The following is an 18,738-nucleotide window of genomic DNA, read 5'->3' on the forward strand; positions in this document are numbered from 1 at the left end:
TTTCACTGCAACAGGACAATTTAATTTTTGATTTGTTTGATGGGAGTGTAGCAGGAGCTTTACTCTGTATCTAACCTGTGCTGTACCTGCCCTGGGAGTGTTTGATGGGACATTTTATACGGTAGAAAGATTCTCCCAGCTCACTTGGAGGACAAACAATTATCTAAATTTTCTTTTTTTTGAATATGAAAAGTACTCAGCGTCCAAGCAAAGCCTGTGAATGATCTGATAGGGAGCCCCTACCAGGACAGGCAGTCACTGATTGTGCCCGGTCCCTTGGGACTTTAGTTCAGAAAAGTTATTAAAATAAAGTTTGCGTTCACAAGCCGAGGCCTCTGCTCCGCACTCAGCGTCCATTTGCCACTTTGAATAGCTCCTTCCGCCTGCGGTCTCTAGTCACCGAACGCACCTTCTTGCGGATTGTGCGAAGAGCCTCTCTGTAGTCCTCGTGGTGCATCTGGATGTACCCCTGGGGTTCACAGAATATCTACACGACAGAGAAATGGGGTCAAAACGTTTAATGGGAAAACTCACAATCACCTCCCCATAGCTTATCACCTTCCACCTATCTCACTCTGGCCCGTCTCTCTCTTTCTCTCCATCCATCTTGGTTTGTCTATTTCTGTCAATACAGCTTTCTCTGGTTCTTTGGTTCCTTTCTTGCTGTCTTTATCTTTCTATGCCCGTGGTCTCCGTCTGGCCCCTTTGTGTTTGCCTTTCTTTCTTGCTCTCTTTTTCTGTTTCTCAGTCCTTCTCTATCTTAGTCTCTCATTCTCTCCTCTCTATTTCTTTCACTACCTCTCTCACTCTCCCTCAGACTCTCGCTCACTCTCTGTCCCTCCTATAGTTTCCATCTGTTTACACATCCCAGCAGCTGCTCTCGAACATGTCCCCTTGACCCTGTTAACTGGTGGATATTCCAGTTGAGTTACCTTGAACTCCTGGTAGAATTCCTTGTATCCGTCCTTTAGTATGTAAAGTTCCGGAAAGCAGAGCCTGGGATACACGTTTGCGTTCCGGTCCATTCTCCTGAGATTCCGACAACTGGGGATAAAAAAAAAATTGGAATAAAATTTAGGCGGGTTGCAAGTCAGTGACCTCCGGCCAATCACGCATCACGTGATTCCACGTTGCTCCCGCTAATGTCACATGACTTGGTGCTCCAGCGCTTTGTGCAGTGGGATATTGGACGGTAGGTTTTCACCCGTGATTTCTCGCTGGGGTCATCTCTGATCTCAGGCACATAGCAGAGCAACAGCAGCACGTTGGCCCGTATAAGGAGAAGCAAAACTCAAAGAGGAAGCCCAGGCATTCTCGTGCGGCCAGCTAGCGAATACATCGGCAGAGGCCTGAGACTGGGTTGCCTGTCCACCAGATACACAGTGTGTGGGGTCAGAAGAAACAAGAGAAAGGAAGAAAGAAAGAAAGACTTGCATTTCGATACTGCCTTTCATGACCTCACGACATCCCAAAATGCTCTACAGCCAAAGTACTTTTGAAGTGTCGTCACTGTTGTAATGTAGGAAACGCAGCGGCCAATTTGCGCACAGCAAGATCCCACAAACAGCAATCTGATAATAACCAGATCATCTTACATGTTGGTTGAGGGATAAATATTGACCAGGACGCTGTGGAGAACTTCCCTGCTCTTCATTGAAATAGTGCCATGGGATCTTTTACTTCCACCTGAGAGGGCAGATGGGGCCTCGGTTTAACATCTCATCCAAAAAACGGCACCTCCGACAGTGCAGCACTCCCTCAGCATTGAAGTGTCAGCCTACGAGTGGGGCTTCAACCTTCAATCTTCCTTTCCTTCCTTTCTCTTGTTTCTTCTGACCCCACACACTGTGTATCTGGTGGACAGGCAACCCAGTCTCAGGCCTCTGCCGATGTATTCGCTAGCCGGCCGCACGAGAATGCCTGGGCTTCCTCTTTGAGTTTTGCTTCTCCTTATATGGGCCAACGTGCTGCTGTTGCTCTGCCAGCGACTGAGGCAAGGCTGACAATAAAGAGCAAATCAACCGTTCCTGTTCAGTGATCCCTGCTAGATGTGGGCTTGTGAGGGAGCGAAGTGTGGGGAGTGTGTGTGTGGGGGGGGGGGGGGAGTGTGGGGGGGGGGTGGGGAGCGTGGGTGGAGGGGGGAGCGTTGGGGGGGGGGGGCGGAGAGGAGCGCGGGGTGGGTGGGGGGACGGAGCGTGGGGGTGGAGGGGACGGAGCGTACCAGGATGTTAGTCAGACTTACACTTTGGGACCTCGCTCGGATGAGAACTCGCAGTGAAAGATGATGATGTTACACCTCCCCACGGGACACGGAGCCGCCTGGCTGGGGAAGAATGCGTCGATAAGCAGCTCCTCTGTGTACAGGTTCAGGGCTCCCTGCAAAAACACACGGTATAAAGACTTTAGAATGAACTGGACGTCCGGAATGGAAAAGATTCCACCTCCCTCAATGTGATGAGCGGAATAACATAGGGAAAAATGAAATGGTTTCTGGCGGTGCTGGGCTGCCCGTCAGTCCATTTGCCCGAGTGGCCAACGTCCATGTGTGAGGCCAGACAGCGAGAGTCGGCAGGTCATTCAACCATACTGGGCATCACAGACAAGCGCAATCCTGTCCTCGCTCAACATTCGGACACGTGCCACCTTCAGAAGGGATTGGGAGCGGGAGCGGGTGGGGCAGCGGGAGAAGGAGCAGGAGGGGGAGTGGGAGAGTGTGGGGGAGTGGGAGGGGGAGCAGGAGTGGGAGAATGTGGGAGAGCGGGAGAGGGAGGGGAAGGGGGGCAGGGTGCGGGAAGGGGAGAGTGTGGGGGAGCAGGAGAGGGAGTGAGAGGGGGTGGGGGAGCGGGAGGGGGAGAGTGGGAGGGGGAGAGTGGGAGTGGGAGGGGGAGAGTGGGAGTGGGAGTGGAAGAGTGTGGGGGAGCGGGAGAATGTGGGGGAGCGGGAGAATGTGGGGGAGCGGGAGAATGTGGGGGAGCGGGAGAATGTGGGGGAGCGGGAGAATGTGGGGGAGCGGGAGAATGTGGGGGAGCGGGAGAATGTGGGGGAGCGGGAGAATGTGGGGGAGCGGGAGAATGTGGGGGAGCGGGAGAATGTGGGGGAGGGGGAGTGGGAGAGGGAGAGGGAGAGGGAAGGGGAGTGGGAGTGGGAGAGTGTGGGGAACCGGGAGAGGGAGTGAGAGGGGGTGGGGGAGCGGAAGGGTGGGAGTGGGAGAGTGTGGGGGAGTGGGAGAGTGTGGGGGAGCGGGAGAGGGAGAGGGAGAGGGAGGGGGAGTGGGAGTGGGAGAGTGTGGGGAACCGGGAGAGGGAGTGAGAGGGGGTGGGGGAGCGGAAGGGTGGGAGTGGGAGAGTGTGGGGGAGTGGGAGAGTGTGGGGGAGCGGGAGGGGGAGCGGATGTGGGAGAGTGGGGGGGAGCGGGAGAGTGTGGGGGAGTGGGAGAGTGTGGGGGAGTGGGAGAGTGTGGGGGAGTGGGAGAGTGTGGGGGGGGAGCAGATGTGGGAGAGTGTGGGGGAGCGGGAGAGGGAGAGGGAGAGTGTGGGGGAGCGGGAGAGGGAGAGTGTGGGGGAGCGGGAGGGGGAGTGGGAGAGTGTGGGGGGGGAGCAGATGTGGGAGAGTGTGGGGGAGCGGGAGGGGGAGTGGGAGAGTGTGGGGGGGGAGCAGATGTGGGAGAGTGTGGGGGAGCGGGAGAGTGTGGGGGAGTGGGAGAGTGTGGGGGTGGAGCAGATGTGGGAGAGTGTGGGGGAGCGGGAGAGGGAGAGGGAGAGTGTGGGGGAGCGGGAGAGGGAGAGTGTGGGGGAGCGGGAGAGTGGAGGGGAGCGGGAGAGGGAGAGGGAGAGTGTGGGGGAGCGGGAGAGGGAGAGTGTGGGGGAGCGGGAGAGTGGAGGGGAGCGGGAGAGGGAGAGGGAGAGTGTGGGGGAGCGGGAGAGGGAGAGGGAGCAGGATCAGGATCGGGAGCCAGAGCAGGAACCCTACACGGAGCATACGATGCGGTTTCTACGAGGCGAGTTCCTTGGCACTGGATTGCGGGGTGCGGTGAGGGAAAGAGAATCGGGAGGACAGAGTAAAACAACTTAGAGGGAGCGACCACTTTGGGCCATTCTCACCCAATTCCCAGACAGTATGGGCAATCTCCCTTCTCCACCTGCCTTGGGGGAAAAGAGGGCGGGAGAGGGCACTGTCTAAAATCTGAAGTGAGGAAAGCAATAAAAATTGCACAAGTCCGCACGGCATAAACAATGAGTAAGAAGCAAACCTTTATGTGGCCTCCATCGTATTCGTACGGGTAGCGACAATCTACTATCACACACTCATCGACGACATGCTCAAAACCTCCGGCCAGCAAAGCTGCCAACTGCAAAACAAACCAGAATCTCAGTGAGATCATTGTTGCAGAGAAAGAAAAGATAAAAAGATTATACAGCACCTTTCACAACCTCAGGACATCCCAAAGCTCTTTACAACCAATAAAGTACTTTTGAAGTGTAGTCACTGTTGCAATGTAGGAAACTCGGCAGCCAATCTGCGCACAGCAAGATCCCACAAACAGCGATGTGATAATTACCAGATAATCTGTTTTTTAGTGATGTTGATTTGGGGCTAAATATTGGCCCAGGACACCTATCATTGTATCAAGGTAGGTACAGCACAGAAGAAGGCCATTCGGCCCATCGTGCCTGTGCCGGCTCTTTGAAAGAGCTATCCAAGAGCTGGGAGAACTCCCCAGCTCTTCTTCGAAATTGTGCACTGGGATCTTTTAAGTCTACCTGAGAGGGCACCTCTGACAGTGCAGCACTCCCTCAGTCCTGGCACTGGGAATGTCAGCCTGCATTCTGTCAGAGACCCAAAGGAAGGGCACGGTGCACGAGATGACAACGTTCGAGAGAGAAGCAAGAGATCATTCCCGTGGCCCCAACATAGAGTGGGAGGGGGGTGCGGGGGAGGTGTGGGGCGGGGGGAGTTAGCACAACCCTAGAGCCAAATTATTGGTCGAGGAATGATCTGAGTTTCTCCTCCTGTTGAGGTGTTGCCTCTTGCTGGGACACAGATTCCACGGAGCACGGCCTCTCTCCACGATCCCCTCTCCATGATCCCGCCCCAAAATAGCACGACTTCACGCAAGGGCCCCCACGATGAGCATGAGTGGGCTATTTCACCGCAGGGGGCATCACAGCTGAACTGCATTCAGTTCTGGGCACCGCACCTCAGGAAGGATATATTGGCCTTGGAGGGGGCGCAACGCAGATTCACCAGAATGATACCAGGGCTAAAAGGGTTAAATTATGAGGACAAGTTGCATAGACTCGGCTTGTACTCCCTTGAGTTTCGAAGATTAAGGGGTGATCTAATTGAGGTGTTTAAGATGATTAAAGGATTTGATGGGGTAGATAGAGAGAAACTATTTCCTCTGGTGGGGGGAGTCCAGAACAAGGGGGCACAACATTAAAATTAGAGCCAGGCCATTCAGGGGTGATGTCAGGAAGCACTTCTTCACACAAAGGGGAGTGGAAATCTGGAACTCTCTCCCCCAAAAAGATGTTGAGGCTGAGGGTCAATTGAAAATAGTTCTCAGTGCCAGAGCGCTACTCACCGTCTGAACAGAAATATATTTCAGATCTTGATGTTTCCCCTCTTCCACTGGCAGAACACAGGCCTAGAGAAAGGAGCAAGGACACAGCAGTCATCGCCTGTCTCATTCTTTCCCTCTGTTGTGAATTTTCTGCTCACTGAGGTCAGGGATGTCACTGCTGGGAATGCAGCACTTTCCAATATCAGGCAATGAGTGTTAGAATCAAACACTCCCAGGGCAGGCACAGCACAGCAGGTGCAGAGTAAAGCTCCCTCCACACAGGGAGCTTTACTCTGTATCTAACCCGTACTGCACCTGTCCTGGGAGTGTTTGATGGGACAGTGTAGAGGGAGCTTTACTCTGTATCGAACCCGTGCTGTACCTGCCCTGCGAGTGTTTGATTCTAACACTCGCTGCCTGAAATTGAAAGTGTCCCACTCCCAGTACAACCATCCCTCACCTTCACGACCTCAAAATAAAAGAAACTCTTTTTAGCAGGGGAGTGGTGGAGGGAGTAACAGGGAGTGAGAGAAGGTGGGAGAGGGGGCTGGGATGGTTCTTACTTTAGAGAAATCTCCGATGAGCCCTTTCTCATCTGAGTCTGGGATTTGTTTAACGTCAACTTCCTGGGAGCAGGACAATCGCCGGAGATTATAAACCTGGAAAAAGGATCCGAGACAGGTATCAGAATGGGACCAGTGCAGTGGGACTGCCTGCAATCCTCTCCCCTCCTCCCCCCACTGGTGCCGACTGGAGTATAGGTTCCAGGAGCACCAGGTGCCCACTGGTGCCTCACCCTGGCGTCCGTATGTGAGTCTAGACAGTGAGTTTCAGCGGGCTATTCCACCGTGAAAGCGTCGCAACCATACACGATCTTGGCCTTGCCTGAACAGACTCATCTGCTTCCCACCAGGGAGTTGCCGGATAGTGGCCGGGGGCAGGAGTCCTGGCTAATGTTATTTTCTTGTCCCACTCACGCATTCTGGGGGCAACTATTAATCTCCCACCATTACCCCGAGAGCACAGACCTCCATCCCATCACTGTGTGTGGGGGAATCACAGACACAGACCCCCGTCCCATCACCGTGTGGGGGAATCACAGACACAGACCCCCGTCCCATCAACGTGTGGGGGAATCACAGACACAGACCCCCGTCCCATCAACGTGTTGGGGGGAATCACAGACACAGACCCCCGTCCCATCACCGTGTGAGGGAATCACAGACACAGACCCCCGTCCCATCACCGTGTGGGGGAATCACAGACACAGACCCCCGTCCCATCACCGTGTGAGGGAATCACAGACACAGACCCCCGTCCCATCACCGTGTGGGGGAATCACAGACACAGACCCCCGTCCCATCACCGTGTGGGGGAATCACAGACACAGACCCCCGTCCCATCACCGTGTGGGGGAATCACAGACACAGACCCCCGTCCCATCACCGTGTGAGGGAATCACAGACACAGACCCCCGTCCCATCACCGTGTGGGGGAATCACAGACACAGACCCTCGTCCCATCACCGTGTGGGGGAATCACAGACACAGACCCCCGTCCCATCACCGTGTGGGGGAATCACAGACACAGACCCCCGTCCCATCACCGTGTGGGGGAATCACAGACACAGACCCCCGTCCCATCACCGTGTGAGGGAATCACAGACACAGACCCCCGTCCCATCACCGTGTGGGGGAATCACAGACACAGACCCCCGTCCCATCACTGTGTGGGGGAATCACAGACACAGACCCCCGTCCCATCACTGTGTGGGGGAATCACAGACACAGACCCCCGTCCCATCACCGTGTGGGGGAATCACAGACACAGACCCCCGTCCCATCACCGTGTGAGGGAATCACAGACACAGACCCCCGTCCCATCACCGTGTGGGGGAATCACAGACACAGACCCCCGTCCCATCACCGTGTGGGGGAATCACAGACACAGACCCCCGTCCCATCACCGTGTGGGGGAATCACAGACACAGACCCCCCGTCCCATCACCGTGTTTGGGGGAATCACAGACACAGACCCCCGTCCCATCACCGTGAGAGGGGGAATCAGACACAGACCCCCGTCCCATCACCGTGTTTGGGGGGGGGGGGGGGGGGGATCCCAGGAACAGACTGTGACCTTTGATAAACGTGAGTGAGTCACCCTTCTGTGCAGTCGTGCCAAAAATTAACCAAGGAAACGAGAACAGCCACCGTATGAATCAGGTTTACCCGTCTCCGCTCTTTTCCCCAGTTTCCACGGAAACTGCTTCTCCTTTTCTTCTGGGCCGGTGTTTCATTCCCCTCTGCCTGTTCGGTGCGTTTGCTGCTGAGCTGGGTTGGAGGGGAGGAGACAATAGCCCCCGATCGCAAACGGGCACTGTCCTGTCGAGAGGGGTACGTAGCGAATAAACAAATCACTGAGATCAAAAGGAACTTTGCAGGCGTGAGACTGAACTTAGGCAAGGAATCTAACTTAAAATTCTGAATTTGTTGTGTGATTGTGCTTAGCAAGGAGGGGATTATGAGGGCCAAGTGATAGAATATTCTGCCACTTTAGTCACAATGAAACTCTCCCAGGGCAGGTACAGCACGGGTTAGATACAGAGTAAAGCTCCCTCTACACTGTCCCACCAAACACTCCCAGGGCAAGTACAGCACGGGTTAGATACAGAGTAAAGCTCCCTCTACACTGTCCCATCAAACACTCCCAGGGCAGGTACAGCACGGGTTAGATACAGAGTAAAGCTCCCTCTACACTGTCCCATCAAACACTCCCAGGGCAGGTACAGCACGGGTTAGATACAGAGTAAAGCTCCCTCTACACTGTCCCATCAAACACTCCCAGGGCAGGTACAGCACGGGTTAGATACAAAGTAAAGCTCCCTCTACACCGTCCCATCAAACACTCCCAGGGCAGGTACAGCACGGGTTAGATACAAAGTAAAGCTCCCTCTACACCGTCCCATCAAACACTCCCAGGGCAGGTACAGCACGGGTTAGATACAAAGTAAAGCTGTCTTCACACTGTCCCATCAAACACGTGCATGGGTGTCCCCAATGGTTCAGTGGGTATGTGAACCACACACAGCAGTACTGAGGCAGTCAGACTACGAAGATCCCAAGATCCACCCATGATCGGGGCTGAGGTAAGTTCTGAGCCGGAACAGGCAGTTGGAGTGCTGCAATTGACCTCAGTGTTTCAGGGATGGGGAGAGGAAGATAGACGAGCCAGGATTTCTGATCCTGATGACTAGCCGGTGAGCGATACTGGACAGTGTGTGTCCATAACCCAAATGAAGAGAAGTTTCGGCTTGGCTGTGATGTCAAGAGTTGATTAGTCAGCACTCAGGGCCAAGGCTCACATGAAGCATGAAGATGTGGGAGAGGTACCAGAGGTGCCCAGCGAAGGTGGAACTGTACCCCACTGGGAGCTGATGCTGAACGGACAGGAGAGACGAAATAACCACAAGCAAAAGCAAAATATAAAGATGGAGTGTTCAATCTCACATTTTCCTTCTCCTGTTGATGTACATTTCCCTCTGCCTTCATCTGTATTTTATCCAGGAGCCTGATCTATACAATTAAACCAGTGAATGTTTTAGCATATTTTAACTGGAGGAGATAGAAATCAACAAAACCATACATCTGAAAAAAAATCTTATGTCTGCAGGACTTCCTGTCGTCACCTTTTGGTCACACGTTTGTGTCAAATATTATTGTGAGTTGTTATGTCCACGTTTATTATGGGTTTTGCCTGTGTAAATTCGCCACTCTGATTGCACAATCTGGCCAGTCGGTTCCCACAACCCTCTGAAAATGTTTTCAGAAAAATGTTTTAGCTGCCATTTTTTTTCTCACTAACTGAAATTTCTGATTTCCAAAATAAAAAATAAAAAATTGCACATTTCGTAATAATGCGATTACATTTACCCATTGAATTGTCCTTTGTGTTTTCTCGTGCCTTTATTAAAGTTTTTTGCTTGAAGGCCTCAGCTTCTCCCAAAAGCCTGGGCTTGGAGTTGATACTTTTGCCCAGAGTTAGAATCACAGAATGGTTACAGCATGGAGGAAGGCCATTTGGCCCGTCGGGTCCGTGCCGGCTCTCTGCAAGAGCAATCCAGCTAGTCTCAGTCCCCCGCCCTATCCCCGTAGCCCTGCAAATTTTCTCCCTTCAAGTGCTTATCCAGTTCTCTTTTGAAAGCCCCGATTGAATCTGCCTCCACCACCCCCTCGTGAAATTGTGAGCAGAATTTAGATTGTGCGTCTGAGCAAGTGTATCAGTCTGCTCTACTGAGGAACATGTCTTCTTTACCTTTGAGTAGTTTCTGCTCAAAAGTTTTTGAAATTATTCAAATAAGAACTAAAGGACAAATTTCAAAATCTTTTTTATCAGGCAAAATTTATATGTTTTTTTTAAAAGGAGAGGCTGTGTATGGGTGCTCGAGAAAGAAAGAGAAAAAGAGACAGACAACTGATTATAAATCTGTTGTACCTTTGGTTTTCTGTTCTATACATTTCAGAAAGTGCATTAATCTACCCGATCAATTCCTTTCAAAATCCTAAAAACCTCAATCAAGTCACCCCTTAACCTTCTATATTCCAGGGAACACTAGTCTAGTTATGTAAAGGCGTGCATTGTCAGAGTATACCTAGGTGGTGAAGATAAAAATCTTCCATAAGCAAATCGACTAGTACATTACTAAAAAGCTCGTGTTGGTGTGTATTTCCTATTGCCACTCTTTTAAGTCAACATTTAACATTGATGTTGCCTACGCAAGTATTTGGAATGGAAATCTTGTATGTAAACAGTTGCCTGTAACGATGTAGCTGCAGGCTCTGGCCACTAGGTGGCTCTGTGGAGCGAGTTTCTCTCCTGACTCTTGTCGCCATCTTGTCCATTAAACAAAAACTTATAATCGTCCACTAACATCAGGCAGCATCTCGAGCAATTTACTGGTGTCTTATTAAATAAACTGAAGTATTTTCCTAACTTACCGGCCTGGGGACTGTCTGCCTCACTGGAGTCTGGCTGCAAGGAGAAAGCAACGTTATCATAGACGCCACCCAATGTGACTAATTCCTTCACAGCTTTAAAGTTCCCCCACACCCCCACCCACCCCGGCCCCTCAAGACGCTGATTCATTCTGGGGCTTAGGTCCATGGACATTGGCTGCTCTCCACAGCCTCACTAGCTATTCTTCAAAGAAAAAAGGAAGAACTTACATAGAATGTACAGAACAGAAACAGGCCATTCAGCCCAACAGGTCCGTGCTGGTATTTATGCTCTACACGAGCCTCCTCCTTCCCTACTTGCATTTATATTGCGCCTTTCACGACCGCAGGATGTACCAAAGCGCTTTACAGCCAATAAGGTACTTTTGAAGTGTAGTCACTGTTGTAATGTAGAAAATGCAGCAAGATCCCACAAACAGTAATGTGAACATTTGTTTTGGTGATGTTGGCTGAGAGATAAATATTGGGCCAGGACACCAAGGAGAACTTCCCCTGACCTTCTGTGAAATAGTGGTCATGGGATCTGTTACGTAAACCTGAGAGGGCAGACGGGGCCTCGGGTTTAAGGTCTCATCCAAAAGACGGCACCTCTGGCAGTGCAGCACTCCCTCAGTACTGGCACTGGGGAGTGTCGGCCTGCATTATGCACTCAAGTCTCTGGAGTGGGACTTAAACCCACAACCTTCAGACTCAGAGGCGAGAGCGCTGCCCACTCAGCCACTGCTGCACACGTGAGCCTAGGTGGTGAGTGTCAGAGGGCTATTCGACCGTGGACCTGCATCCATAGCTGAGCTGCTGCTGCCTCCCACCGTCGGTGGACGCGCACGCACTCGCTTTCCAGCAGGAGTCGTCGGTTAGGTGAACCTCTTGGCTTCTTTCTCAGTTCCCCATTCCAGGCGCCTCGAGCCCAATCATAACGCTCTTACATCTACCTTAACTGAGGTCAGCTGACTGACCACAGACCTTCCTGATTTGTGAGGTTCAGCTGCTCACTGAGTAAACTCACTGGACCATTGTGGGAACCTCAATTACTAGTCCCCCAGTGTAGACACAATCAACAGCTGTGACCAGTCCTGTACAGTAGTCAATCCCAAGGTTACGTTACTGGACCAGTAATCCTGCGACCTGTGAGTTCAAATCCCGCCACAGCAGTTTGAGAATTTGAATTTAGTTTTTAAAAAAAAACAGGAAATAAAATGTTGACATCAGTAAAAGTGACCGTGAAGCTGTCGGATTGTGTTAAAAACTCAACTGGTTCACTAATGTCCTTTAGGGAAGGAAACCTGCCGTCCTTACCCGGTCTGGGCCTATATGTGACTGCAGACCCACACCAACGTGGTTGACTCTTAACTGCCCTCTGAAGTGGCCACTCGGTTTAGAAAAAGGCCCACCACCGACTTCTGAGGGCAATAAATGCCAGTCTTGCCAGTGACGCTCACATCACGAGGATGAGTTGAAAAAGCTCCTCCCCAGACACACGCACACAGACGATACAAAACGATGAGAGGCCCTGTGACCCCCTTCTGGCTACGTACCTTTTGCTCATTCTCTTTGTCTCCAATTCACATGATGAGCTGAGGGTCTGACCTGTAACGCAAAAACATGCAATTAACTTGCTTGTGCATTGTCCCGGGTTCCCGATCTACCTTTTTATCCTGAAGTTCTCTCTTATTCCTAAGACAGCTCCAAGGAATTCCGCGGTTGACCTTAAGCGTCACCTGTGCTTCAGTGGGCAGCACTCTTGCCTCTGAGTCAGAAGATTGTGCGTTCATGGTCCCACTCCAGAGACTTGAGTACATTATCCATGCTGATACTCCCAGTGCAGTACTGAGGGAGTGCTGCACTGCCGGCGGGTGCTGCCTCTCGGATGTGACTTTAAACTGAGGCCCTGTCTGCCCTCTCGGGTGGATGTAAAAGATCCCATGGCACTATTTCAAAGAAGAGCAGGGGAGTTCTCCCCGGTGCCCTGGCCAATACTTATCCCTCTTTGAAAAGAGATGATCTGGTCACAAGCATATTGCTGTTTGTGGGATCTTGCTGTGTGTAAATTTTGGCTGCCGCCTTTCCTACATTACAACAGTGCCTACGCTTCAAACGTATTTAATTTGTAAAGCATTTTGAGATGTCCTGAGGTCATGAAAGATGCTGTATAAATGCAAGTTTTTTCTTGCTTTTTTTCTTTTTTTGTAGCATTTTGTGTCTTGAAAACTGTGCTGTCAATAAGTCTCTTTTCCTACTGAAATATTAAATATGTGCTTTTAAAAAAAAATCTTCAATTAGACGCAAAAAGTTTTCAAAACTTTATTTCTACTCTCCAACCGCTCCCCATTCTTTCCGTTTTACTAGCTGTGTCACTTAATCAACTCCAGGGCTTGAGCCCATAATCCAGGCCGACACTCCCAGTGCAGTAGTGAGGGGAATGCAACACTGTCGGAGGTGCCGTCTTTCGGACGAGACTTTAAGCCGAGGCCTCGTTTGACGTAAATGATTCCATATTTGAAGAAGAGCGGGGAGTTCTCCCGGCCAACATTCTTCCCCTTAATCAAAACAACAGATTAACTGGTCATTCGTCTTATCGCTGTTTGTGGGATCTTGCTATGCACTGGACTACATATGTTACAACCGTGCTTTGATGCTTTTCGTTGCACAGGAAGTGCCAAAAGATGTGATAAGGTGTTACATAAATCAAGTCTTTTGTACTGATTTGATTTCACATTGTTTCTGACTAACATTCTACGGTACCTCTCCCCGAGTGACCATTTGTCACAGTAAGCCTTGACAGTAAATGCCACCGAGCTGTTCAACCAAGGGGGGGGGGGGGGGGGGAATTACAGGTAAACCTGATCCTGTTTGTATATTTCCCAGCACAGGACAGTGAACAGCGTTTGGAATGGACTTCTGTGTAGGATAGTGGAGCCAAAATCATTTAAAAGGAGGGGAGAGCTTTACAGGAGGCCTGCAGCCTCTCGAAGAAACAACGTACACACAAAATCAATAAACTTTTTGTGCAGAAGATTTTTTTCCCCCTTTGCCCCCTGAGAGAATGCTGAAACCATGGCAGAAGACCATGTTTACCAGCTGAGTGCAACCTGTACAGACCTGCAGGAGTCTTGGTCTCCGTAGCAACCGGCAAGGCCTCAGGGCTCGGATTTCCACTCTCTGGAGAAAGCTTCAGTCTGCGTTTGGGGGTGTCACTGAGGTCAGGGAACAACAGCACACATTAACAAGCTGGAGGCAGCTCACAGACAGAGAGAGAGGGAGAGAGATGTTAAATATGTTAACTACATCCTGTACAGTTGTCAAGTAGGCTGTAGGGGCCTTATTTTAAAAAGCCCCGCCCGAGACAACATCGTATGCAATAAAACATTTTCGCAGGGCATTGCAAAAAGAAATGACATTTCTCTGTGCCCTGTCTGTCCCTAATTAGGTGATAAATTTGTCTTAAGAATTCCTGCATTTTTTAAAGGATAATCCTTTTTATTTTCCATCCTCTGCTTAGCTGTGGCTCAGTGGGTAGTACTTTTGCCTCTGAATCAGAAGGTTGTGGGTTCAAGTCCTTACTCCAAATATTTGAGCACAAAATCTAGGCTGACACTCCAATGCAGTACGGAGGGAGTGCTGCACTGTCGGCGGTCTTTTGGGCGAGATGTTGGATTTATATAGCACTTTTCATGACCTCGTGACGTCCCAAAAGTACTATACAGCCAATGAAGTACTTTTGAAGTGTAGTCACTGTTGTAATGTAAGAAATGTAGCCACTGATTTGCACACAGCAAGATCCCACAAACAGCAATGTGATAATGACCAGATAATCTCTGTTAGTGCTGTTGGTTGAGGGATAAATCTTGGCCAAGACACCAGGGAGAACTTCCCTGGCCTTCTTCGAAATAGCATTGTGCGATCTTTTACGTCCACCTGAGAGGGCAGATGGGGCCTTGGTTTAACGTCTCATCCGAAAGACAGTGCAGCACTGGGAGTGTCAGCCTGGATTTTGTACTCAAGTCTCTGGAGCGGGACTATGAACCCACCACCTTCAGACTCAGAGACAAGCCTGCTACCCACTGAGCCACGGTTAACACTGCATTATAGCATAACAATGATCTTTTAAAACAAATATTGTCTGTGAGCTGGAAATTAAAATCATAATCACAAAATAATTGTGCTGAACCATACAGACCAGAAGGTCACGGGTCCAATCCCTGATCTGTACTGAATTGGCCATTGGAGAGTGTGTACGAGTGTCAGCTGGGGGTACGATCGGGCTCAGCTGTGATGCCCTCCATGGTTGAATTGCCTACTCAAACATTGAGTGGGAGGGTGGATGAGGTACCAGAGGGCCGACAGCACGGGCGGCTGATGGATCCCAGCCTTCGGGAAAGGAGGGCGGGAAAATCAAAATAATAAAAATAATTCCCCCCCTCTTAAAGGTTGGGGGGGGCAGAGGGGAATACACTCCCCATTTTTGGAAATGGGAGACAAACTATGACAGTATTCACATCTAGAAGGATATGCTCATAGGGTGAGATGACGTAAGGTGGTGTGAGGCTCGAGTGGAGCATAAACACCAGCATGGACCTGTTGGGCTGAATGGCCTGTTTCTGTGTTGTAAATACTACGTTATCAAAAGGTAAAAGAACCAGAGGGGAGATGAGGAGAATTTTTTAACGCAGCGAGTTGTAACGATCAGGAACTCGCTGCCTGAAAAGGTGGCGGAAGCAGATTCAATAGTAACTTTCAAAGGGGAATTAATTGGATAAATACTTGCAAATGAAACATTCGCAGGGCTATGGGGAAAGAGCAGGGGTGGGGGGGGGGGGGGGGAGTGGGACTAGTTGGACAGCTCTTTCAAAGAGCCGGCACAGGCACGATGGGCCGAATGGCCTCCGTCTGTGCTGTAAGATTCTATGATCACATAATGCACAAAAATTTCAAATGGGATTTTGCCAACAGAACATGTCCCTTTAAACATCAAACACAACGGGCTGAGTGAGATATTCCCAAAATTCGCCACATTAATTTAATCATCTTCATTTAATGAGATTACTAAATATAAACAGGGTCTTCCAATCATAGGATCATAGTATGATACAGCCCATCATGCCTGTGCTGGCTCTTTGAAAGATTAGTCCCATTCCCCTGTTCTTTCCCCAAAGCCCTGTAAATGTTTTTCCCTTCAAGTATTTAAGCCTGAAACATTTAAAATTAATATATTTTTAAAAAAGGACTCGATTGATTATCAACAGAATGAATGCTGATTAATTTGTTGATAAGAGGTGATAACAGGTATTTTGTTTGGTTACCTCTCTTGGCAGGATAGACTGTTGAGATTGAAGGACAGGCAGGAAACGGGAGAGAATGGCAGGTCTGGGGAGAAAGACATCGACTCGGTCCCTCTTCCTCAGCCTCTCGATTCAACCTGATTCTTGAATTTGCACAGTGCGGAACGGATGCCCTTTAAAAACCCATTCCAGTCTGCAACCTAAATGACAGAAAAATGCTATTAAATTATTAAATAATGCAAATTAGTTTTTGTATTATTGATCACAATTGCAGCGTGATCAGTTGTGGCTTTCAAAACTCTCTCTGTCCCTGTGCTCTGTCTGTAGGTCGGTGCAATGCTCTCTCTGTCTGTCTGTCTGACTGTCTGTAGGTCGGTGCAATGCTCTCTCTCTGTAGGTCGGTGCAATGCTCTCTCTCTGTAGGTCGGTGCAATGCTCTCTCTCTGTAGGTCGGTGCAATGCTCTCTCTCTGTAGGTCGGTGCAATGCTCTCTCTCTCTGTAGGTCGGTGCAATGCTCTCTCTCTCTGTCGGTCGGTGCAATGCTCTCGCTCTCTCTCTATCTGTCTATAAGTCGGTGCAATGCTCTCTCTCTATCTGTCTATAGGTCGGTGCAATGCTCTCTCTCTCTCTCTGTAGGTCGGTGCAATGCTCTCTCTCTCTCTGTAGGTCGGTGCAATGCTCTCTCTCTCTCTGTAGGTCGGTGCAATGCTCTCTCTCTCTCTCTCTGTAGGTCGGTGCAATGCTCTCTCTCTGTAGGTCGGTGCAATGCTCTCTCTCTGTAGGTCGGTGCAATGCTCTCTCTGTCTGTAGGTCGGTGCAATGCTCTCGCTCTCTGTCTGTAGGTCGGTGCAATGCTCTCGCTCTCTGTCTGTCTGTAGGTCGGTGCAATGCTCTCTCTCTCTCTGTCAGTAGGTCGGTGCAATGCTCTCTCTCTCTGTCAGTAGGTCGGTGCAATGCTCTCTCTCTCTCTGTCTGTAGGTCGGTGCAATGCTCTCTCTCTCTGTAGGTCGGTGCAATGCTCTCTCTCTCTGTAGGTCGGTGCAATGCTCTCTCTCTCTCTGTCTGTAGGTCGGTGCAATGCTCTCTCTCTCTGTAGGTCGGTGCAATGCTCTCTCTCTCTGTAGGTCGGTGCAATGCTCTCTCTGTAGGTCGGTGCAATGCTCTCGCTCTCTGTCTGTAGGTCGGTGCAATGCTCTCTCTCTCTCTGTAGGTCGGTGCAATGCTCTCTCTCTGTATGTCGGTCGGTGCAATGCTCTCTCTCTCTCTCTGTCTGTAGGTCGGTGCAATGCTCTCTCTCTCTGTCTGTAGGTCGGTGCAATGCTCTCTCTCTGTATGTCGGTCGGTGCAATGCTCTCTCTCTCTCTCTGTCTGTAGGTCGGTGCAATGCTCTCTCTCTCTCTCTGTCTGTAGGTCGGTGCAATGCTCTCTCTCTCTCTCTGTCTGTAGGTCGGTGCAATGCTCTCTCTCTCTCTCTGTCTGTAGGTCGGTGCAATGCTCTCTCTCTCTCTCTGTCTGTAGGTCGGTGCAATGCTCTCTGTCTGTCGGTCGGTGCAATGCTCTCTCTCTCTCTCTGTCTGTAGGTCGGTGCAATGCTCTCTCTCTGTAGGTCGGTGCAATGCTCTCTCTCTCTCTCTCTCTCCTGCATCACTCGCTGTTGCTAGTCAGCTGTTTGCTGCAGCAGGCGGTTGCTAAGGACGCGCGATTTTGGCCCAAGCGATCGCCAGGTTATCCGGGCTGACGCTGCACGCCCCGCCAGGGAGATATAGTCGAAGCCGGGCTAATACCGCCGGACGGTGGTGCAATGATATAGTGCAAGCGTGCAAAAATAAAAATCGGTCTAAATATCTAAACGCAATGTAAAGTGGTGCAAATTTCGCGTGCAGTGAAAATGTCAGTAAGTACCGTTCAAACACAGTGTAAGGGTTTCCAATGGTGCAAAAACTGAGTCACTTTAGTCAATACGCTCATTTATCGTGCAAAAGTGTGAATAACGTCCAATATCGTCTGCGGTGAAATCTGTGCAAAATCATGGAACCATCAACGTGGTGCAAATAACGTTCAAACAATGCAAAACAGGGTAAATATTGACCAGGTACAAGGCACAATTGTGCAAATGTAAACCAGAGAATGCAATACCCCCTTGCCCAGTGTCCTGGCCAATATTTATCCCTCAACCTAAAACAGATTATCTGGTCACTTATCTCAGTGCTGTTTGTGGGATCTTGCTGTGTGCAAATTGGCTGCTGGGTTTCCTACATTACAACAGTGGCTACATTTCAAAAAAAGTATTTAATTGGCTGGAAAGCGCTTAGGGAGGCCCCGAGGTCATGAAAAGTGCTGTAGAAATGCGAATTTTTTCTTTGCCCTTCCTTCTCAGTACTGGACTGCATAGGATATCACTAGGCTAGCTCTTTCAAAGGGCCAGCACAGGCAGGATGGGCTGAATGGCTTCCTTCTGTGCTTTTTGATACTATGATCATAAATAATAGCTGTTGAATCTGGTCTGTATGGCTCAGTAGCACACCGGGCAGCACCCTCTGAGCCCTTGGGAGTTGTTGGGAGGTCTATGACAGGGGTTGACCAGGGCTGCTCCCTTTTCCCTCAGTCCAGAACAGAACAGGGAATAGGATAAAGGGTAGGACAGGAAGTGGGATGGTAGTTTGGGGTCTAATGTTTGCTTTGATCCTCTGAACATTGACTGAAAACCTTTCTAACTAACAGCTCCACATTGTATGTGGGATCAAACAACTAGTCAAAAAACAGACACTTTGTATCCTGATTACATGTTACATGCCTAATCGCAGGAGCACAGATCATCTGGTTATTATCACATTGCTGTTTGTGGGATCTTGCTGTGCGCAAATTGGCTGCCGCGTTTCGTACA

General features: G+C 50.2%; 1 protein-coding gene across 4 annotated transcripts in view; it reads right to left on the reverse strand.

The window, feature by feature from the left end:
- cdc25d (cell division cycle 25 homolog d) overlaps positions 1-18,738 on the reverse strand; it is a 23,512-nt gene continuing 4,774 nt past the window's right edge. For 2 of the 4 annotated variants that reach the window (XM_068002014.1, XM_068002015.1), the window contains exons 2-13: positions 15,875-16,053; positions 13,674-13,768; positions 12,110-12,161; positions 10,557-10,590; positions 9,069-9,134; positions 7,791-7,943; positions 6,126-6,221; positions 5,584-5,646; positions 4,249-4,347; positions 2,243-2,376; positions 933-1,044; positions 1-487 (exon numbers count right to left, since the gene is read on the reverse strand). In XM_068002014.1, the coding sequence (XP_067858115.1) occupies positions 347-487; positions 933-1,044; positions 2,243-2,376; positions 4,249-4,347; positions 5,584-5,646; positions 6,126-6,221; positions 7,791-7,943; positions 9,069-9,134; positions 10,557-10,590; positions 12,110-12,161; positions 13,674-13,768; positions 15,875-15,954 (1,125 nt within the window). In that variant the 5' untranslated portion in view covers positions 15,955-16,053 and the 3' untranslated portion in view covers positions 1-346. The remainder of the gene's footprint in view (positions 488-932; positions 1,045-2,242; positions 2,377-4,248; positions 4,348-5,583; positions 5,647-6,125; positions 6,222-7,790; positions 7,944-9,068; positions 9,135-10,556; positions 10,591-12,109; positions 12,162-13,673; positions 13,769-15,874; positions 16,054-18,738) is intronic. The other 2 variants (XM_068002016.1, XM_068002017.1) reach the window with 2 other exon arrangements.

Source organism: Heptranchias perlo, chromosome 21 (genome assembly GCF_035084215.1).
Source record: "Heptranchias perlo isolate sHepPer1 chromosome 21, sHepPer1.hap1, whole genome shotgun sequence".
In the NCBI taxonomy this organism is placed as follows: Eukaryota; Metazoa; Chordata; class Chondrichthyes; order Hexanchiformes; family Hexanchidae; genus Heptranchias; species Heptranchias perlo.